The sequence below is a fragment of the Ischnura elegans genome, chromosome 2 (genome assembly GCF_921293095.1).
Source record: "Ischnura elegans chromosome 2, ioIscEleg1.1, whole genome shotgun sequence".
In the NCBI taxonomy this organism is placed as follows: domain Eukaryota; kingdom Metazoa; phylum Arthropoda; class Insecta; order Odonata; family Coenagrionidae; genus Ischnura; species Ischnura elegans.
In genome coordinates, this window is record NC_060247.1 from 34,425,295 (window position 1) to 34,449,557 (window position 24,263).

At 37.8% G+C, this 24,263-nt stretch overlaps 1 protein-coding gene across 1 annotated transcript; it reads right to left on the minus strand.

The window, feature by feature from the left end:
* Positions 1-4,894: 4,894 nt before the first annotated feature.
* LOC124153596 (protein TRC8 homolog) lies at positions 4,895-22,583 on the minus strand. Its single transcript, XM_046526870.1, has 3 exons — positions 22,228-22,583; positions 6,682-8,089; positions 4,895-6,519 (listed from the first exon to the last, which is right to left on the minus strand). The coding sequence occupies exons 1-3, from the start codon at positions 22,460-22,462 to the stop codon at positions 6,162-6,164; spliced, it is 2,001 nt and encodes a 666-aa protein (XP_046382826.1). The 5' UTR covers positions 22,463-22,583; the 3' UTR covers positions 4,895-6,161.
* Between the last annotated feature and the right edge of the window lie 1,680 nt (positions 22,584-24,263).

Sequence of the window (24,263 nt, forward strand, 5' to 3'; positions counted from 1 at the left end):
GGTAAATGATGAGCCATTTTCATAGAAAGTGCATCGAGGTATGTCACTGCACCACTGCTTCTTTTTATTCTCGTCCGCTGAAAACATTTGGTGGATAGCCAATCTCTTTTTTAAATATCAATTTGTCTATTAAATTTTGGGAATAACCGTTGGCTGAAGCAATTTGTTTAATGTTGATGATTTCTTTCTTAAAGTCTTCTTTTGATAGTGGTGTGCTAAACTGGCGATGAAACATGGAATGAAAAGCCATAAGTTTGTGTGAGTAATGGTGTCTTGAACTTGCTGGGATGACATGATCTGTATAACACTGTTTCCAAAAAATGGAGAAGGAATGCCGGTATTTAGTATCGAGTTTGATTGTAAGATCCAGATAATTTAAGCGATGGTTGGAGTCTCTTTCACAGGTAAATGAAATTGTAGGATGGATATCATCCAAAAAACTCGAGAACATATCCAGTTGCCAACCAGGTCCATTCCAAAGCACAATTATATCGTCAACGTACCGGTACCAGTATACCACAGAATTTAGTAGGCTGTGTCCTGAGCTAAAACATTTTCCTTCCAAATAATAAACAAAAACATTACCAAAAACGGAGAAAGTGGTGAGCCCATAATGAGGCCACTACTTTGTTTATAAAATTTACTGTCGAAGTTGAAATAATTTTGTGCCTCACATATTTTGAGAAGGGTGGATAATTTGTTCTTTGTTTTTTCTGCGATCTTGGCTGTCCACAGGAGCCTGTATTGCCAGGCCGGTTGCTTCCTCTGGTGGCACACAAGTGAAAAGGTTGATGATATCAAAAGATACTAGTCTTGAGTTCTTCAGAGGTACTCTTTAATTTTGTTTAATTGGAAAAAGTCTTTAATTTTGTCCAGAAGATCAAGCGAATTTTTGATACCGCCCTTAGACTTGAATTCAGTGTGCTGCAAGATCAGTTGAGTCAAGGTGTGGGCTAATTTGTGAGCAGAAGCGCTTATACTTGACACCACTGGTCTGAATGGTGCATCCGGTTTGCGAATTTTAATGAGCCTATAAAGCCTAGAAGGAATAAGGTTTTTAGTTAACAAGAAATGCTTATCTTTGGGTTGGAAAAGTTCTTTTGAGCTTTGTATGGCATCTATGATAGCTTTTTAGAACTTTGGGTCTTTCTCCAATTGTTGAAAATTTGATTTATGAATAAATTCATAGCACCTCTTAACATAATCCTCCCGCTTCAAAATCACTATGCAATTTCCTTTATCAGCTTTCTGAATCACCAAATCTTCAGTCAATAGCTGTCTTTGAATTGATCGAACTGTTTTCAGCACTTACATTGCATCTCTAGAAGGTGATGAGTCACATATAGCTGGATAAATCTTGCATATCTCGTGGCTCGTGGGCAACAACATGTGTATCAGGCTTGTATCCGCTCGTTCAAGGGCAAAATCGGACTCAATCGCTAATGTTTCCAGGTCACTACGGGTTTTAGGAATCGGAGGGGTGTACTTTTGCCCTTTAGAAAGGACATCCATTTCTTCCACAGGAAATTTGTGATGAAATAGATTTAACACTCTCTGGTGGAATTTATGGCATTGTGGTGTTCTATTGATGTTGTCGTTCGAAGCCGTCGTCCAACCATTCAACCACAGTATTTTACGATTAAGTGTCTCACGTTTCTTAAAAGCTGTAGCTGTAGTGTTGTAACACTGCTGAGTTGACGAGCATAATCATCTATAGCTGATCATTCCACAGTGTACAAGGAATGGGTAGGTTCAACATGCAAAATGAATATAAAGTAAGAAATGCTATCTCGGATTCTGTACCATTTTCCCAATTCTCTCTGAATCCATTCACTTGAAGCCTTCCTAACTGCATGGATGGCAGCTAATGATCGTGAAGATGTTGCGATGTTCATGTAAGATGGGGTAAGATTCTGCCGGAGACACATGCTGTAGAAGTAGATATTGAGAGAGGCGATCCGTTTCTTGATGGATAACTTCCTGTATAACTTAACTTGAGTAGCCGTACTTGCTTCATGAACAAAATTCACTAACTCATTATTAACTTTGTGGTATTTCATTATAAGTTTTCTTAGATATTACACAATTACTTATACCACTGCTTTTTTAAATAACACAACCCGGGTTTTGATGAGTTATCATCATCTTTAGGCGTAAATTATGATCTACATATTTATCTTTTTATTGTTACCTAATGTAGGGAGAGATGAATTTTGAAGTGGATGCCTGAATAGGGGAAAAGGATGGGTAAAGATATTCGTTTATCAGAGAAACAGTAACAGGCAATACAAAACCATGAACCTTGACAATCGCATAAATGTTCCCTGACTATATGCATAAATATGTACGGTAAGCATTCTGAGTCAACATTTAGGTGAAGTGCCAAAAAAATTTGGGTGAGTGAGGAATGTGGGGGAGACTGCAGCCCCCACCCTTGCTACATGCCTGGTAAGGCATGGTGTTATGAAAAAAAATTGTACATGTACTGCAAACAGTATTAGTTACATAAGGTAGTTATTGCATATTAAAAGCTGCAAACTGATTCACTGATTGGGTGATTGACACAAATTCGCAGCCCAAACTACCAGGCCGATCGAGCTGAAATTTTTTGCTTTAAAAGTGAAATAAAAATGTATCTCAATATATTGGTGAAAATAATACTTCATGTGTTTTTAAATTCATTTATGTAATATTTTTAAAAGTGTTACTTTTGTATTCTTATTGGATATAACATTGAACCAGAGAAAAATTTTATAGGAAAGAAAATTACAAAGAAGCACATCAAAAGTGGTCTTTATGAGCTCTAGTAAGCACCTTGAGACACTATACTTTTTTTACTTTTGATTATATCGGCCAATCTGGCATGGCTTGTGAACCTTACTAATGAGGGAAGAGATCGCAAAGGTTGAGCAGCAATTCTGCTCTCAATGGAAACTCATTTTATTTCAATACCTTTGTTTCTTTTCACAAATTTTCAGCTACATCTTGTCATTATATTTTCCCTAGTCAATAGAATATTCTTCAGATCTCTCTCTGTGACTATGCTATGACTGAGAAGTCATCGGCAAATTCCAGCATGCTACATTATTCTTTCACTCCTAGCACTTTCTCTTTTGCTTCATTGATAGCTTTCTAATATAACACATGCAAAATTATAGGGGACAGAGCACACCCATGTCTCTCTTCTATCCTTATTATTGCTCCTCAATACCTGGGTACAGATTTATTCACTACTTGGTTTTTGTATAAACTGTGGATAATTCTCCTGTCATTATAAAACACTCCAGTCTTTTAGTACTGGGAGCATCGCCTATTAATCCACATTATCAAGAGTCTAAGTCCACATGACATGAATGTAGCTAATTTTCCTTAAATTGTCATATTTCTCCACTCTTATTTTTGGGAAAAGGAAATGGCAAATGGTTTTATAGAGCTAAATATTTTATAGCAATTGACTATCATCTTTCAGAGAATGCTCACCAGTGAAGTGAGCTCCACAGGAATAGCAATCAAATATCTCCCCCACCACCTTTCAGGTAAATAGTCTGACAACACTTTTCCAGGGTGATGTATATGCCACTTCTTACCGGGGTCATCATCTTGTTGAGGAAATCATTAAGTATAAGGAAACACTCGAGGAAAACTAGAAAGATAATCAAAATATCACAGTACACTCACCTGTCACCAGCTATAACAAAACTTCTAGCAAGCAAAGAATTGAATTGGAGCTCTATAGTTGGAAGCAAACTGTAGGAAAATGATGAGTAACCAAATAGCGGCTCTACTGCCACGCGCCTGATTCAAAGAATGTTACAGCGTGATGTAAACAGACATTGCTACAGCATGCTACATACTATGATGCCTGAAAGTGGCAATAAGAAGCATATTTGGAGGCGGATATGACAGCAAGCCACCCAAGTTTCAGTGACAGAACTTGCTCCATTCCTAATTGAGCACTCACATTACTCCAATCTCTGTGATATCCATAACTATCAGGAGCTTGCCAACGGCAACTAGCACACAATTGTGAATGAGGCAATAAATATTTAACTTGAAAGGAAGAAGATAAATAAAAATAATATTATTCACAACGGCCAATCAAGGAAATAAAACAGCAACTGCAAAGAATGAATCCAGAAAAACTGTGATGTTTTTACGGCATATAAGGCTAAAGAATTGGATTATAAGAAAGTCAGGTCCCAGCAAAAATAATGGTTTTGATTGTAAAAATACAAAAAAGAAGTGGAGCAACTGGCCAGCAAGGTTTGCTGAGGTCCCTTTACAAACGTCATCTCCTAGGAAAGCTTAAGTCATTTTGTAAATGACTTTGATAAGAGAAAAATACTCCCAAGGAAGAAAAGAGAAAACAAAAATGATTTAACTGTGCAGTGATATAAACCACAGATGAGTTTGTCCAGTTCCTTGGTTCTCAATTATACTGCTTCTTCAGCCTGGAACCAAAACAAAAACACTTTGCACCAACTCTAGCACAATTTACAGATCATACATTAAATAGATAGAAGTTTTTAAACAATTGTGAAAGAACTTGATGTTTTTTATGTAACCTCATAATGCAAAAACAAAAATGATAAATAGCACTTGAATATTTAGCAATGAAATGAAACCCTTGATTAAGATATGAAACCGAGAACTGATGCCGGGAATTGAATCAGAATAGGAGGCAACAAAAGAGGGAGCTTGAGCAAACCCTACTTCCAACAAAGAAACACAGCCACTTTAGGCAGTGCCATGAGAGTGATTTGAAGGAAAATGCTGTTCAGACACACCTATCCCATACCAAATTGGAGGTGCACTGTTAGATAGCTGAGCTTTGAAATTCATGCTTTAATAAGCATAAAAATATATGATTTCAAAAATGAAAGAGAAATAAAAATTACATTTACATGATTTTTAATCCACCTGCAATTTAGAAATCAATCTCCAATTACAGCCACACACCCACTTACACATTTCAGCTACACTCATGAAAAAATGCTTACCCTCCGACAGATTCAATAAAAATATGAGGAAAGTTAAACAGCAACCCCAAACTGTTTCAAGAGGCTTCTTGTCCAAGTTTATCACTCAAAGCACAACAGTCACGAATAATTTGACCCAATTCAGCTGCCTCTTTTTCAAACGCACACTAACACAACTCTTCTTTACTTGAAATTAATGGTCCTGGGATTTTAAAATTCAACAACTCAATTATGGATAAATAAGCCACTTTCACAGAATTAAAACTCATGACTATGCACAACATTTTTTTTAAGAATACAGAACAAAAAAATCCCATCACAGTGATAAAAATAAATCGATGCAATAAATACTGATACTTAACTGAGTCTTTTATCTCTGGGTGCATATCTCTCATCAACCATTAAAGAAGTACCTCAAGTAAACCAGAGTAGGACCCATCAATAGAAGATCAATGGAAATGAAAAAAACTAGCCTTCCTTAAACATCCCAACACAATAATTTTACGTTGAAAACAAATAATATGGCACATAGAACCTTACAAATCATTCACTGATAAAAAGTTTGAGTAGATCATAGAATTCACATTGCAGAGTCTGATCTTGCTTGGCAAAACATTAGCTGAATATACAGAGAGGTCACCTGGTCACTAGTTTTACATATAGAAAGACATTAAGCAGACTTTCACCCTAGAGAAGATGAGATAAATTCCACTACAGAAAATTATCGATCAACAATCTTAATCACGTCAAAGAATAAAATGAGCCAAAAGCAAGTTAAATTACCAAAAAGAGATTATTTTAATTCAACTGTATCTATCAAATCAATAATAGTTCCAAGTATAGTCTCAGATATAATGAATTAATGAACACGTAATTTTTCCAGAAAAGCCTACCTCAATACTAGTTTTAATCACAATATTTTAAGTACAAAACAATTCTCTCTTTGCTATATCACAATACCACAATTCTCGAAGATGCTCAATACGCAGACACACACATACGCACAACTTTCACTCGGTATTATGGGTTTAAACAAAATATAACTCATGAAACATCTGGTAAGCCCCAATGTAGCTGAGAGTTTCTGACTGAAAAGGTTCATTTGATTCCATCACAATGGATCATTCAAAACAAGTCATTCACTTTTCAGAAGTCAATGTTGATAGATAAACCACAATGAAGTTAATCAGGTCCTTCATTATCAATTTCCAAATCATCATCAAAATCCATTCGTGCCTCTTCGCCTTGATTGTCGTCAACAGGTTCATCATCTTTATTTTCACCGCCAGAGTCAATCCAATAGAGAATATCATGGCATAGAGGGCATCGATCTTGCATGTAGAGCCATTTCCTTAAACAGACACCATGGAAAAAGTGCCGGCATCGAGTAATTTTTGCACTGCGCATTTCTTGATAGCAAATGGCACAAACATCATCCAATTCCTGCAGCTGAGCACCACTTGCTTCTGGCAAAGATTCTATTTTTCGCACTGCAGTACGGCGCTTCATAAACACACTCCATCCAGCTTTTGCCTCACACCTGAGGAGAGAGAAGAAATAAGAAAAAAATGGCCAAGACATAAGGAATACATACAAAAAGAACTAGATTAACAAGCAAAAACTAGAAATGCTAGCATCAAAGTTATCAATAAGTTAATGAAAACTAATCCTGGTGCAAATGGCAAAAATAAAATTCACTCACCATATGTTGAAGTAGGCATGAATGCACATCATGACTGCTCGAATGGTCCCACCAGACTCAAAAGCCAAAATCCACGCCCCGTTGAAGAACAAAAATATGCCAAAACAAAACTCAACTGTATTCCCAAATGCTCTGATGTAGTATACATAGTCATCTAATCTTTCCCAAAAGACTGAACGGCACGCATCAACAAGGAAGAGGGAGTAAATGGCTAGAGACACCCAGACTTTTACTATAACCTCAATGCTGAATGCCGACACAGCCAGGAGCCATGTTGATGTTGGATGATGTGACCACAAGTATGCCAAGAGCGAAGCAGGAAATAATATGAGGAAGGCACAAACTGCAAGGGCTCGAGCATGACGCTGCAGGGAAGGGTTATGAGATGCACTTAGGGACATTAGAAGTGGGTTTACAATGTTATGAACAAAATGCAAAAGTGCGGTGAACAAGAGACACACATTTCGACATAATCGAACAAAGCGTTTCTCTGGCTCTAATCCAGTCAATCCTGTCTGCAGAGCAAGGATATAAAATAAAATAGCTGAGACAGTCCCTATACTCTTCTCCTCATCCTCTTCTGCCTGTAGAGCCCACTGGAAAAAACAACCCACATAGTGGCATATATATGACACAGCACTGGTCATGCCCAATACAGCTGTTGTGGTTTCACATCCACTGATAAGAAGACTCTTGGCAGCAGCAGCAAAGGCCCAAGGTCCGTTGGTCACCATTTCATGATCATCTCCCGTTGCACCACTTTTAGCTATCAGAACAACTGCATGCTCAATTACACGGAGTATCCAAAATGTGCGAAGCACACATGGGACATTTAATCTAGACCACTCAGTTTCTACCAGGGTGCTCATCCCAAAGTTTGAGATAAACGTTCGGGCATATTGGTAGCCCCCATATATTGTGCGCACAACATTAAAAGCACTATACCACAACACAAACTTTACCAGGGCAAGAGGAAGGAGGGCAGCAAATACAGGTGCGTGCTGAATTACTGACGGTGGCAAGGGCAGAAGAGCGAGGAATGATGGTGCCATGAAACTAATGGGAAGTAATTTCTGCAATAGTGGGTAGCGAGGACCAAGATGGACATAGCAAAAAGTGAATGCCAGAATGCACTGCAACAAATAGTTCTGAATAATAGTGAAACCAAAACTATCAGTGTCTAGAAGATGTCCCAAATTGAGAGAGAGAATATCTTCAAGGGGGCTGTTATGAGTTTCAACAGTGGCGCTTTCCTCCTCTCCCACCACAGTAGCAGAAACGACTGCCTTCATTGTACTCACATTGGTCCAATACGAAACAAACACTATTCCCACAGACATTAAATACATGTACACTGTGACCAAATGCTTTGTCCACAACATGAACACACACAAAGCTGAAATACATCCTGAAAGAGAAGAAAAGAGTATATTAGTCCCTTAATATTAAAGGGAAATGGTAAAAAAATCTGAAATTATGAAAATCCAAATTTACATAACAAAAATAATGCAATTTGAGTGGTTGAAGTTACAGTCCAGTGGATGTGGTCTTCATAACTTTAACTACAAATTCAATGTAATAACTTTCACCAAGTCCAACTATGATGCATCAATGAACCATCTTCATTCCTATTTGTTATTTTAAGTTACATTGCTCACTCAATCAGTGATTCAACCCAAAGATTGGTCAGAATAGCAGAAGACAGAACCCATCCCAGACTAATGCATAAGTTATGTGAATTTTAACACACTCCGGGTGGGGAGGTCACCTTGCAGTTAAAGGATTTTTTTCTGGGATGTTGAAAGGTATGACCTAGGATTTGAACCCTAGACTTTTCTATCAACAGCCCTGCACTCAACCAGAATTATTAAATTAATCTCTTGACTCACTGTTTCCTGTGAGTGATTTCAGGGAGTTTCTTCTTCAACATTCTTAGCAATTTAATAAATAATAATTTTAAACACTTATAACAAGTCACAATCAAATATAGCCTTAGGTGGTTAGGAGTTTAGGTATGTGTTTCCCACAAAACTAATCTTACTGACATGCTTCATCAAGAAGCAGCTGGACAGTATGACCAGTCATTCCATTGGGTTAACAAGGTCGACCATCATTTTCGCTGATGATGACATTAAATGGTAAAAATAAAATTTCAGGTATGCCTTATATGCAAAGCTGACTTTCCCTCCTTTTTGGAGGAAAACAAAAGAAATCGTTAACTAAGAAAGCTAAAAGTGTAAAATGTCAATAGTGTCAAAAATAGAACAGCTTTAGGTCTAAATCATTTTTTCATCAAAAAAGTGGTTGATATTAGAATATTGTCATAGCATTGCACCATTTTTTCTGACAAGATAGGAGGCTTTAAAAGCCTTATCCAGTGTCAGAGTAAACATTCTGAATGCATAACATATTTGGGTGGAATAGAAAATGGGTAAAAATACGAAATTTTGCAATGAAATTAATCTTCACAATATTCTTCAATCAAATTTTGAATACCATTGGAAGAACTGATGACCACCTTATTCTGGTTCCAAAAGAATCGATGGAAGGTGCATATGTGTAGAGAGAGGAAAAAAAATAAATAACAGGGCACAACACAGTGATAATTAGGCAAATAGTCTAATTTCGACTTGAAAACACATAACTGAAGAGAAATAAAAGAATATCAGTATAATGACCATAAGGTCAATCAAAAAAGACAACAACCATCACTAAAACAATAACTAACAATTATACACACAATTATTTGGGACTGACTGAAATTACATTATATTCTCAAAATATGTACAGAAAATTATTTCCTGTATAGGAACTATAATAAATTTCAAATAGGTAAGTTTGAAGTATCAGCAGTATACTCGGCCATATCAGTCCCTTTGTCTGCATGAAAATTGGACAAAAACAAGCTGATTGTGAATGAGATGAATTTCCATTTTGCACGATTTAATAACTGTTTGCATGCATTTTTGAGAGAAACAGTTAGAAATGGAATATTTCTACATCAAATATAGTTTGTGCTTGAAAAGGGGAATAAAGATGCCATGCAAGGGGAAATGAGAATCACAACAGATTCTTCAGAACTTAACATGTCTAAAACCCTGGTTTCAAAAATTTATGCATTGGTGGAGTTTCATGATGAGCTATTCGTGGCAGCATGATCAGGGATCTGGGAAAGTGGTAATAAAGGACACTTCAAACCAATGTGTGACGTCACAAACTACAATTTCAGACACTATGCCATGCAGTTGCATTATGCACCAGTTTCCCAAGAGGCAACTGCTGTAGACATGATTCCGTGGCCTCGCAACATGATCACTCCCTCGCAACATCTGGGTCAGTCAGTGATGATTGAAAACCAGAAACAAAGAGTTCTTGTTAAGGCAACTGCCCTGCAACAGCATTGCTGCACATCATGCAGCAGTCCTTGGAAACATGGACTTACGGTTACCTCTTCGATTGATTTATGACAGTTTTAAGGTAAAATTAAACACAAATAACAAAAACTGCAGCATGAATTAAGAAGATATGCAGAGTACACAGAGCATGATTATAATCCTTATAGATTATTCACCAAGAATGTGATTGGTAAACAAAAATAACTCAAAATTGAAATCATTTCTCAATTTTTATGGAGTTGACCTGAGGCCACGAATATCTAAAATAATACTCAGTTCTGCAGGGTGGATTCTTGCATTATTGGTGGTCAATGAAATTGCTTCTAAAGAAAGCTTCAACTAAGTCGAAAGAAAAAACAAATTTATTCATAATTTCAGGAGTTGGAAAATGCTACCCTTAACTGACTTTATATAAACTACGTGCATATTGTTCTGGAATTACATAAGTAGCAAACATTTTACAAAATAATAAGGCAAACAGCTCAAATAAGAATTAAATGACCAAATAGAAACTAGTCTGAACATAACAAACCTGGCCACATTAAATGATAATCCATTCCCTTTTCTAAACAAGAATATATTTGTTTAATTTTATGACACTAAGTTTTTTTACGAATAAAATAGCTCGAATGAATTATTTCCTGAGCCATGGTTCATACGGCAAGGAATAAATTATTTCACAAAACAACACATTACAATTCCTTTCCTCTACAACAAAAGTAGAAAGCAGCACTAAGGCGAGAGAGGAGAGATCAGCACCAAAAGGCAAGAGAGGAGAGAGAGAATCCTTTCCCCTTCCACATGAACACTATGCTTTAGGTTTTCATTTCAAACAGATGAGGCACAGAACAAAGTAAATTCAAGAAGAAGGAAGAATTATTTCAGAAGGCCCACTAAAAACGAAGTAGCAGACCCCTGCTGTGTGAACCAACTTCCGAAAGTGATAGATCTCTGAGGGCTTGACCTAAAAAAGTAGGCTTGTGGCCTAAATTAAATTCAAAAACATTTAATAAAGAAATGGTGAAAGGATTTAGAATAGTAAAGGCACAAAGGATGTTGCCAGATTTAACTCTGAATTACAAATACATTTTCAGGCACGTCTTATGGACATCCAATGTCTGGCAACAATGCCCATTGCTATTTCAATGATAAAAAACATTCTTAGAATAGATTTTATTGCATAAATGTGTGGAAAGAGTTGACAGAAGAGGCCTGCCACCTTCAGCTTAAAAGAGGTTACCCATTTCATTGATAAACTTAAACGATAAAATCTAAAAGCAGATTTTGAAATTTGAATGAAATATTGGTACTCATATAAAAAAGAAAGGCAGATCAAAGCCAATCGGTAGAAGCTACCAACAAATGTACCAAAAGATATTCCCTAATTTCAGATAAATGTACCAAAAGATGTTCCATAACTTCAGATAAGTGAAAAAATAAAAAACTACACTGCAAAAAAATAAGCTTTTGCAATTGCAATACCTATGAACACATTCATTTAAAATTGACCAGGCTATGCACACGAGTTTCTCAAAGAATGAGAGTGTTCAGAAGAAAGGTACCACAGGTATAAAAGTTTTAGCAAACAAATGAAATAATCCAATATTATTTATGTAGCACTTAAAGAAAGAAAAGTAGCATACACATGTAAAGCTCGAATATTTAAAAATATATCCTATGCACATTCTGAAATGCAAAATTCACTAACAATTAGGAATTAGATCATAAATATAGACATAGGATTTTCAATTACGGCCCATCACTCACTCATGAGTTTCAACCTTAAGCCTGATTAGGATACATCTACATCTACACAATACCCTGCAAGCCGCCTAAAAGGCATGTGGCAGGGGGTGTTAGGACACCAGCCGTTTACAGCAAATTTAAAAAAAAATGAAGGGCTCTAACGAGGTTGGGACTAGCGTTTATTTCAGTCCTTTATGGTTCGGGGGAAAAACAAATTCCCATATCTATCCGTTTGGCTAAACATCTCTCTTAATAGTGTGGCTCTAATATTATGTTCTCTGTGTCGCTCTTAAAGATATCCATTCTCAATTGTTCAAGCAGTCTAAGCCGAGCGCGCAGCCTCCGAGTCTCCAACAGCTCCCAGCCTAATTCGCTTAACATCTGGGTAACGCTGTCTGTACGCCCGTAGCAGTTTTTGACTAAACGCACAGCCTTCCTTTGTATTTTATTCAGTTCGTGGATTAAGTCTTTCTGCACCGGATCCCATACGCTCACTGCTTATTCAAGGAGCGGTCGGACGAGAACGAAATAGCACCTTTCTTTTACTTTCTCATCCACAAATCTTCCCACAATACGCTTGACGAATCCTAAAAGATAGATGAGAGCAGAGCTCATCCCAGGCTAAGTCAGAGGCTTGTGTCATCACACATAAGAGTAGGAGGACAGTTCCTTTCCCTAGGCAATCTCACATTCCATCGATTTTTACTGGGAGTATGCAAATGCATATATTGATATTTGAGCTGGAGATCTAGCGAACAGACGGTTGACCTTCTGAGCTAGTATGCTCCTCTGGTGGCTGGCCCTACAGTGATCCCTTACATTCTCAAAGGAGATTTTACAATGCAAACTTTTTGCCACCAATTTGGGACCATTATGTTACCAGGAATAATGTATAATGCCACTTGTGCTTTCTCAGAAATTGTTGATTTACTTCAACACCACTTAATATTGTTGTAGTGGGTAGAATTTAAGGCGGATGGAAATTAATGCTTAACTTCAATGTTAACAGAACATGTATCCTATTTGGTTAAAATTCACATACTGAACTCTTATATATTAGAAAATCAATAAAAACAACAATGCACATAGTAACACAGAAATCAACATTGAAATTGCATTCGTATATACCAACACTCCTCCTCAATTTCCATGTTAAACTTACACTTCACACATACCTATGTTCTCTTTTAATTTTAGAAAACTGTTCAAATGACAAACGTTTTGTGAAGATGTCTGCCCTCTGGTTTTCTGAGGATATATACACCACATCAATGACATTGGTTTTGACAGAAAATCACATTACTAGAGATTACAAAATCATCAACGTATAACAACAGATACACGGTAACATTGCACTCAATTCTCACATACAAACATCTGTCAGATTGACACTGAACAAAAACTAGTTTTTTCTTTTTTTTACAAAACTATGAAATTTAGCATTCCATTCTTTAGGGGCTTGCTTTAAACAATATAATGTCTTTTTCAATTTGCACACCAAGCCTTCTTCAACCTTTACTACAGGGTGGGGCAGAATGGACTCCCTGATTTGACGGGTGAATTGTGAAAAAACTAACCAAGATAGTTTTAAAACGTGTATATTTCCCAAAACTACATTCAATGCCATTTTATTTTTATTTGAATTTGAAAATTTGTTCATCCAGGTAACGACCTTGGCGAGCGATGCACATATTGAGTCGTTCAAAAAAGTTTTCGAAAACTCTTCTCAGCATATCTTCTGATATTCCAACGATGACATCTGTAATTGCCTCCTTAAGAGCTTCCAAGGTCCTTGGTCGAACTTTATAAACCTCAGCTTTGAGATATCCCCAAAGAAAAAAGTCGCATGGACTCAAATCCGGGGAGCGAGGGGGCCACGGAACATCGCCTCGTAATGAGATCAGGCGGCCGGGAAACTGTCTTTGCAGGACTTGGCGTGAACGAAGAGCGGTATGAGCCGTGGCACTGTCCTGTTAAAACCAAAAGGCTTATGTGTCATATTGCTGACCATACTCTTCCATTTTAGGTTGAAAAAAGTTCTCCAGCATTTTACGATAACGCTCAGAGATAACAGTTAAACCTCGAGATTAAAAAAAGTGAGGCCCAATAATGCCTATGGAGGACACGGCGCACCAAACTGTGACTTTGGGGCTATGAAGAGGTCTTTGGTGAAGTTCATGAGGATTTTTAGTCGCCCAGTACCGAAAATTTTGCTTATTAACTGTGCTGGAGAGGTTTAAATGCGCTTCATCGCTAGACCACAGAATAGCGTCGGGTTGCACAGAGGTTGAAATTGCATCGCAAGCATCCGTACGTTTCAGTCTTGTGGACTCAATTCTTGAACGACCATCATCTTGTAGGGGTGTAAGTGAAGGTCAGTGTCTAAAATTCGCCTTGCTGTTCTGGACGATATTCCAAGGGCAGCAGCATGTTTCCGCACAGAGCGCGATGGGTACTGACTGCTCAATGGACGCTCTCACTGCCACGATGTTTTCAGGTGTCCTAACACTTTTAGGTCGCCCTGCTGGTTTTCTAGGAAGTGCAGATCCTGTCACCCGCACACTAGTGATCCATTTCATAATGGTTTTTGCATCAGGAACCTTGTTATGACGAGGCAAACCAAACTGCCTACGAAAAGCCCTCTGTGTCGCCAATACACCATTATTGTTTATAAAGAACGTTTCTATGACAAAGCCTTGATGCTCACCAGACCACTTCATGGCGATTACTAAAAAATGGCATCGCTTCCCCCACCAAACGACAATACTCCCACCCCGCTAACTCACCTGCGCACTCTACAGTGATTGTCAGAAACTAGGGAGTCCATTCTGCCCCACCCTGTACCTGTGGCGGAGGCATATAAATATCTTCCTTCAGCACACCACATAGAAAAGCATTCTTAACATCAAGTTGATGCACAAAATATTGCTTATAATTAGATACAGACAAGACGGTCCTCAGAGTTGATAATTTTTGCTACAGGAGCATTTCATCGGAAAAAAAGGAATCGTTGTTAAATTCGATTTGTAAGAATTTTAAGGGGAACGATTTAGTTTCCGGAAGTATGGATGACGCAAGATATAAAATTCTACTCTTTGATGGCAAGGAATATGATGAGTGGAAGTTCCGGATGGAAATTTACTTAGATGAAAAGGAGTTACTGGAGCATGTGAGAGTGCCATTTGAGCAACTGATGGACCCTTATGAAATACAGAGAGGAGATAGTGCTGAAACTCAGGCAAGTAAAAGTTCCGCTACAGCGGGATTGAAGAAGCTTGACAAAAAGTGTAAAAGGTTCATTATCCAGAGCTTGGGAAATTCTCAGTTACTACAAGTGCGAAGTAAAGAAACTGCGAATGAAATATGGACATATTTAGAAAGCAAGTATGAAAAGAAAACTCCCGTGACTAGAATGATGCTGAAAAAGAGGTTAAGCAACCTTGAGTTCCGGCCGTCATCAGAGACGTTTGATGAATATTGTGTGAAATATGATGCCCTTATTATGGATTTGAAAAGAGTTGGGGAAATGATAGATGATAAGGGGAACGTCTTACAATTCCTAATGACTATGCCTGAGGAGTATGATGCTGTAGTGTCAGGACTGGAGACCTTGGCTACGGAGAGGTTAACCATGGAGTTCTGTCGTCTTCGTATTAGTGAGGAGGAAGCAAAGAAGGAGAGGAAAACAGGGAGAAGTTCACTAGATTGTTCACTACTGTTGTTATACGTTGATGATTTTGTAATCTCTAGTAATGTGATTTTCTGTCAAAACCAATGTCATTGATGTGGTGTATATATCCTCAGAAAACCAGAGGGCAGACATCTTCACAAAACGTTTGTCATTTGAACAGTTTTCTAAAATTAAAAGAGAACATAGGTATGAGTGAAGTGTAAGTTTAACATGGAAATTGAGGAGGAGTGTTGGTATATACCAACAAATATACTCATTTTTCTCGTAGATAAGCTTTTATTTGGGTCATAACTATAAAAGGCACTAAAATGAAGGTGTGAAACTATATCCGATCTGAAAAAATACCATACGAAAAAACTTGGGTTTCCAAAATGGCACAAAACTTACAGACCAACTAAGTCAACACAGTTTTTCACCTACATAGAAATCTAATGAGAAGAAAGGGTGTAGGGTGGTGTTAACAGATGATGGATGTGGAGTGATGCTCTACATGCATAGTGAGGGTGTGCAGGAGCAGATTCAGCATCATATCAGGGGGTGTCATGACCTGGGTTCGGGGAGTATGGAAAAAACCCCCTGGAAACAGAGGTATACTTTCGTGTAAGTATTGTTTAAATACCCATTTTTATGCATTTTGGAAACTATAATTTCATTTTTATCCTTAAAAATAGATGGATTTGAACAATTTTAGAAAATAGGGTGGTTTCCTATTATTTTTTTATTGCCTAAATCGAAAGATTATTACACCTGGAGTACGTATTTCACGCATGTAGATTTTTAAATAACGATATCTATTTTTCGCGATTAAATGAAAAGTGAAAATTTTCAAGCGCGCAAAAACGCGACGTGTAAGTATGAATGCCGGGAAATCTCTCCTTGAGACTTATTTCTAGTTCCCGCTGCCCCCCTGTGAGGTGACCTTGAGGCAAGGCTTAGCGCTGATACGACGCAGGCTGCTAGCGGGTAGCTGAGTACCCTGCTGGCTGGTAGCGCTTGTCTTAAATAATGATTAGAAATACCTTATCAAACGAAGAAAACTTTCCGACCTTATCCAGTTTTGATAAGTGATTATTAAGACATGTTTCCCTGAGCTCTACGCCTCATGCATGCATTGGTAACCTCAGACGATGTATAACTCCTATCTTCTCGTATAGAAACTAGGTCCCTGTGACATCACGTGGAGTGGCATCGCATGGGCGCCAATCTGGCCCCTTTTCAAATGAGGATAAAAATGGACCGTTGCCATTCTTCTAAACCGCTATTTCTAAAACGAAATAATTAAGGTAAAACCACCAGTAGTTGACACTGCACTAGTAGTTGACACTTATAATAAAAAAATACAATAACAAGAGGAATAAAGGTGCCAGATGATTAATATTTTTTTGTCTGTGTAGTGTAGCTCTCTAGTGGTGTGTATGTGAACTACTGTACCGCCATCTTTAACAGCAGTCTAACCACAATCATCTGATGACAACAGCCCATGTTTTTCAATTGATTAATGTGATTTCGTTGTGGAGTTTGCTAAGAACAAGCTAAAAGGTAAGCATTGAAAATTTAAACACCAATTATAATTTTGATTAAGGAGATGTTTAATACTTTGTTTTAGACTCTAAAGTATACAAACAGTTTTCAAAATAACCTGTAAATTTAAAAAAAATGGCTTTTTGGCATCATGTCAACTACTGAAACTTTAGATGACATAGTATTGAGTGGTTGACACCGTGTGTCAACTACTCAGGAGTAATATAATTTAATAATTCTGCTTCATTTGAGTGTTATTTAACTGCTTACATTGTTGAACTGTGTATTATAACCTCTAAAACATTTTCAAAGTATTGTATCCAATAGTTGACAGGGGGTGTCAACTATTGGAGTTACAATGTGTCAACTTCTGAATTACTCCCTCTTTCATTTTCAGATGCCTCCAACAAAGGGAAATTTTAGAAATTATACTCAAGAGGTAATGGAAGCAGCCTTGGCATCATTCTCATTGCACTGTACCCAAATGCGACGCATCTCTTGCAACCGATGGATGTTTCGGTTTTCAGGACTCTTTAAGAGCACTGGAAGAAGAAAGTACATGAATGGAGGTTATCCAATTTGGAGGCTCCAGTCTTAAAGAAGAAAGAATTTCCAAAACTTTTGAAAGAAGTTATAGACAATGTGCTACAAGTGACTATCCTGGAAAATGGTTTTAGAAAATGTGGATTGTTTCCATGGAACCCAGAAGCTATCACTCTCCCATTAAACATTGAAGGTGATAATCAAGTCACAAAAGCCAAAGAACGTGGACAATTTTTAAAAGAAGGACTTCGATTTCTCAATGAGAGTATTCCAGAAAGCAAGCTCAAAATATTTTGTAACAGGGATACAAATAAAGAGTTGGAGGAAAAAGATATTTCACTCTTTGAACTGTGGCAGAAGACAAAATTAGAACTGGAAAGTAATTTGTTAAATGCATCTGGTGCTACTAATGAGCCAGACAATCTAAGCATTGTGGATGGGGACCTGTCATCTGCAACACTCACTCCTAGTGCTATCGATGAGTCCACTTATCATACCACTGATGATTACAATATGCCATCTGGAACGAACAACCTTACTTGTATCGATAAGCCTGCAAGAGATAGTATTAATCATACTGATCTTTGTCAAGCTGGAACTTCTAAAGTATCTGCAGAAATCCCCAGCCCATTCAAAAGACACTTTTTTTTCCAGAAAGACAAGAATGAACCAAAACAAAAACGATCAATGAAGGAGAAAATGCCTGCCATTGTCTCAGGACAGCTGTGTCAAGATTATTTTAGAAAGAAGTTGGCAAAAAAGGAAGAATTAGAAAAAAGAAAACTGGAACGTGCTGCCGAGAGACAAAGGAAAAAAGATGAAAAAGAAAGAGCGAAACAAGATAAAGTTCGGCAGCATAAGAAAAGGACTGCAAAGCGGGTGCTTCATTACAAAGACAGCTCTAACTCTGGCATAGAAGAGGTGCCATCAGACAGTGATTTTAAAGATGAGAGCGATGAGGAAAACATACATGAGAAAAACCTAAAGAAACCAGTAGAGAGGAAAGTAGGGGAGTATGTAGTTTTTTCTTATGAAGAAGAGTTATTTCCGGGGGTTATAACTGATGTTTGTGAAACAGCTGCTACTATTACAGCTATGAAAAAATCTGGGAGACTCTGGAAATGGCCAGAAAAAGAGGATAAATTGGACTACGAATGGGAAACTGTATTATACCACATTGACGAGCCTTTAAAAATGAGTACCACGAGAAATGTTTACTCAGTCCCGGAACTTGAATTTTTATGGGATTAACTTCTTGCATTCTGATAGCTTAGCACAATTTATATTCATTTTTTTTAACTTAATTAACTAGAGAATGAGCCTAAGTTATGTAATACGTTAACATTCAATTTTTGTATTTTTCTACAACTTTTATCATTCATTTCATCCCTGTATTCATACAAAGTAGGCAAAAATTCATTTATTAAACCTTTTCTCATTTAAAACATATGTAAACTACTAAAGAGTGTCAATAAATAAAGAGTGTATTGAAATAAAGAGTTTTATAAAGTATGTCAACTACTGAAAATAAAATGTGTCAACTACTAAATATTCTTGTTTTCGCTTGGTGTCAACTACTAGACCTGTGCCAGTTAACAAAAAAAAAATAATAATAATTCACATTCATTTTATTAATGTTATTCTTGTGACAGTACGATAGAGGAATACTTTGTACAGCTATCAGTAACTTTAAGTTTCCCCTACAGTGAATTCGGTTTAAGTAATGTTAACAAACAGACATATAAATCCTTAAGGTGTCAACTACTGGTGGTGGTGGTTCTACTACTAATGGTGGGTAACGAATCGCAATCAATGCTTTTCGTTTTCTTTGATGAAGGAAACTACCCTATTACGAAGTTTAACTAGTGAGAAGAAATAAATAGCCCACTTGAAGTTTAAAAAAAAATTTTTAATATCAATGTTTAAAACAACAGAAAAATATGAAAATAATCCATCGTAAAAGGTTTACGGTGATGATAATCACATACAAGAATACAAAAACAATTAAACTAATAATAATTTAAAATCATAAAAAAAATTTGGGTGAGGGTGTCTAAATCTGCCACTGAGGGTGTGAGTGCCTTTTGCCTTTTGGAGAAGTGAGACGTGGATGTGGATGCTGGTTATAAAAGTACACACGTCAGTAAGGTGTAGGTGAAGTTTTCGAGGTGGAGTTTGGGCGTGGATACTAGGTCCAGAAATAACATATGGGTGAGAGTACAGTTTGGGGATACGAATTTGGGACCCAAATGCAGACAGTATGATGAGGACATGGGTGAAGTTTGGGGATGAGGGGCACGAGGGTGTAAAGTAGTGTTTACACGATGACTTACCTGCACAAGTGCATGGTGGGACTTATTCTCATATAGATTTATGAAGCTAAAACAGGAATTATTCCCTGGATATGAATTTTTTCAATTTTGGGAGTTCACATAAGAAGTGAAAATTTGATCATGAAAGCGATTACGTATCTAACCACATAGGTGGATGCATCACGCAAACGTGTCTTAATTCTGGTGCAGACAGAAGGTAAGGGTGTGAGTGTATTTTGGAGAAGTGGAGCGTAGGTGTTGAATCTGGGTGCAGATGCGTGATGAGGGCAAAGTTGCAGTTTCAATATCTGGGGCTTGGTTGTGGAACCTAGATTTGCCCTTCACATTTTATGCTTTCCAGGAAAAGCATATACAGAAGTTATTCTGAAACTCTTCTCCAACCTAAAATGGAGCACCATAAAAGCCTATATATGAAAGTTTATTTGACCTTTTTATCTGCAATTTTAGCAAAATTGGCAGCCCAAATAAAACTTTCACATTCAAATGAACGAAGAATGTGAGAATCCTATTATATTTCTCAGAAGCATATATAAATCATCTAGGTTTTTGCAACCTTGAACAGGAAATCTATTGTTAACAGGTAAAAAGGTACATCTAAACTAGCCTGGATGCTCTTGGTCTGAAGCCTCTGTTTTGACTCTAAGAAAAATTCGTAAATGTCCCCAATGCCTTACTTCACCTTGAGTAATGTACACCAGAAATATGCACACTATACTCTCATATCTAACTTTAGTAGCACATCAGTATTGTAAATTACTTGACCAAAAAGAAATATAGAAAATTTTGAAAAACAAAAGAAACCCTCTAAATTCTTAGTAATATTTATCCCTTGCGTTGAGCTTCAATAATGCTAATTTTTGAACAAAGAAAACAATGAGTGAATAACATTAACACTGGGAGGAGGAAAATTTAGATTTCAGCACGACTGCTGAAAACTGCGTTTGCATTCATCAAAATATAGACAAAGAGATTCCAATATAATCAAGGAGGTAGCAGCATATGGAGTTTACTATCTTCAATTGATGAAGCCATCAACCAGCAGTTAATGGAGTCAAAGTGCCAAAGAAGAAACAAATGCTAAGATAGTCAAAGTAAGTAAGGGCAACAAAATATATACCTGCAAAGTTAAGGAAGTAAGTACTAGCAATGAATACTAGTCAAAAAAGTATCTACCAACACCAAAAAAGAGATATCAGAAGATCTACAATTATTTTAATAGTTGTTAAACCAACAATTTAGTTAGATTTTATATCAGACCTCGTAGTAAATAAAAAACGAAGGGGCCCACACTCAGCCCAAGTTCGATTCGTATGTCAGTTAAGGCTATTTAAGGCTTTTTAAGAACAACAGTGGCATTCATTTTTTGCATTTTGATCATGAACTACTGTTCCATTCAATGTAATGTACATTCAACGTCCACACATCCAGTCGAAACCAACAATTAACCTATGGGCATTCATTTTCTTGGTAATCATATCTTTAAAACAATAAATTCTTTTCCCGATTCAAAGTCTAAAACTCAATTTCGTGCATCGTTATAAAGAGCATATAGTAAGAAAACAGGAGCTAAAACAAAAAAAGGGCTAAGAAAGCATTAACCCGTGCATCAACACAATAGTTGTTCATAGTAGGAGTTTAGTAGGGGAGTATATAGTTGATATAATTTCATTGGGACAGAATAAACTTAAACGCGTTTCCCAGTCAAAATCAGAATATAAAAGTAATGATACCACTATAAACCACAGGAATTATTCGTTACTCTATCAGCAGCCAGTATACCAAGCTATGCGTAATGTGCGCTCATGTCACAGACCACCGCATAGCTAAAACCAATAATTAACAATGACCAAGCTTAAAAGAAGACGAAATACAAAAATGGAAGAAGAAGCCCCCATGCGGGAGGCAACTTAGAGCGGATTTAAAAGAACATTTCAACAACATCATGACCACACACACATTGTCACAGATTTTTCGTGCGTTCTCGTTTGAACGGCAAATGATATTTACTTATGCGTGGATTTTGGATTGGGTTTGACACAATAAATATGGATAGCGGCACAATGATGAGAATAATTACACACCAAACGTTTTCCACAAATAATTAGTAGGGTTTATGAAGCGTTCAGGTAAATGGCGCATCAATAATAAGAACACTCGGCGGAAGTTTTCATTCATAAACGTCTCCAGAAATGCAGTCATGTGGGAGGCTATAATTACGTCAAATAAATGGTAATTAAATCCATCCGGCATATATAGGGTTGAATCGGAACTGTGTACAGCACTGGGGCCACACATCATATTGATACCAAACACTTACCTAGGCACGACAAGAAGAATTTAACCATGGTGATTGCAAGAGCTGACAACACATACGACTGGAAAAATACCGTCTCCCCAGCCTGACTACGTTCTTCCACGAATTCATCAGGTTCTTCGTAAATGTCATATTGAGGGACACCTAGTCCAGTCCTTAGCAGTTCGTCGATTATGAATAAAGGAGGAACACGAAGAATAACATCCATGAGGCCTAGAAGTTTTGTTTGTATAGCCATGTTTTCTATGCTGGTGATTTATTTCCAGAAGTCTAACACAATCAACTGCAAGCAACCCTTAAACTGTGAACTGTTACGTATTTTGATACATTTTGATACCAATAATTTCAGACAAAACACTGATGAAAGTCAGTTGACAAATGAACGAGCGTGTACTGCTCTTCATTTGTTTTTAGACAGTTTTGGTGGGAAACTGAAATACCGGTTAGGTTCTATTTTGGAAGGTTTAGTAGTTGTTACCGACATTTAATAGTTACTTCGGGTCCATGCTGAAAATTGCTGTGTCTCAATAAAAATATAGTTCTCATTCTGTGTATTGTGCGATATTAACGATTAATTTAGGTTCCTAGCAACTAGCAAGGCATGAGCGAAGTTTAGAGGTTAGAGGGGTGGGAGCAGTAATCCTGACTGAGGCATGGGCGTAACCAGCGAGGGGCAGGAGGGGGCAGCTGCCCCCCCTAGAAGCAAAAATCGCAAATGTCTTTAAAGAAAATAATATTTTTTCAAGCAGATAATTTTAAAAACTAATAAAGAGCTGTTACAGTTTTCTTAAAATATTGATTATATTCTCCCTCTGCATGGTTAACTCTTACCTACAACTTGAACAACCATGGCTTGCCCCCCCTCCCCCTAGTTTTCATCCTGGATACGCGCTTGATAGGAGGGGCTATGGAACACCCCCAGTGAAGCGGGGAATATTCCATAGCCCCTTAATGTTCCTTGAAAACGTTTAAATTGGCCTCTGAAAACAACATTTCAATAATTTCGCGCTCCATATATGTTGTCAATGAATAAAACTTTCGGATTAACCCGCAGTCTTGTGGCTTAAAAGTCGAGGTTTCTCCCCCTGTGCCGGGGACCTCTTTAGGGCAGGCGCGCAGTAGCGCGACCACGACCTGTGGCACACGACCAGTTTTAGCATTGCAACACGTGAAGCGACGCGCACTAGGCCAAGTGCGACTCGTTGGTCGGACCCGAGTCGTCCGACCAACATTTTTGAATTTGGTCGTCCCCGACTCAGCGGGCGTTAATGGCGCGACGCGCACTGACTCCGACTTTACTCCGACCCGACCATACCGACTGAGCAAGTGAACGGTGAACGTGTTTTGCTATCGTGGGTGTGGTCGTGGTCGTGCTTTGGTCCGATGGTGTGCGACAGAGATCTGCCGTGGTCGTGGTCGCGCTAGTGCGCGCCTGCATTTAGGTGTGTGTGTCATTGAGCGCACATTGGGACATGGCACATTACTTCAACTCCACTCACCACTTCATTACGGTTTGGCAGGCTTCATTTACATTTACCTTAATAGGGTAGTTTCCTTCATCAAAGAAAACGAAAAGCATTGATTGCGATTCGTTACCCACCATTACTGTATTCATAATATACAAATTATTTGGTTTTAGAAATACCTGTTTAGACGAATGTCAATGGTCAATTTTTATCCTCATTTGAAAAGGGCCAGATTGGCGCCCATGCGATGCCACTCCACGTGACGTCAAAGGGACCTAGTTTCTGTACGAGTAGATCGGAGTTTTACTTCGTCTGAGATTACCAATGCATGCATGAGGCACAGAGCTCAGGGAAACATGTCTTAATAATCACTTATTAAAACTGGCTAAGGTCGGAAAGTTTTCTTCGTTTGATAAGGTATTTCTAATCATTATTTATTCCAAGCGCTACCAGCTAGCCTGGTTCTCAGCTACCTGCTAGCATCCTGCGTCGTATCAGCGCTCAAAGCCTCGCCTCAAGGTCGCCTCACTTGCGGCAGCGGGAACCAGAACGACGTCACACGGAGTTTTCCCG

What these genes read in the sequence shown, in the direction of transcription:
- LOC124153596 (XM_046526870.1), bottom strand. Translation starts at nt 22,462, where the DNA reads ATGGCTATACAAACAAAACTTCTAGGCCTCATGGATGTTATTCTTCGT. An exon ending in ATTCTTCTTGTCGTGCCTAG is followed by an intron (nt 8,090 to 22,227) that starts GTAAGTGTTTGG and finishes CTTCTCTTTCAG; the next exon opens with GATGTATTTCAGCTTTGTGT. An exon ending in CATGCCTACTTCAACATATG is followed by an intron (nt 6,520 to 6,681) that starts GTGAGTGAATTT and finishes CTCTCTCCTCAG; the next exon opens with GTGTGAGGCAAAAGCTGGAT.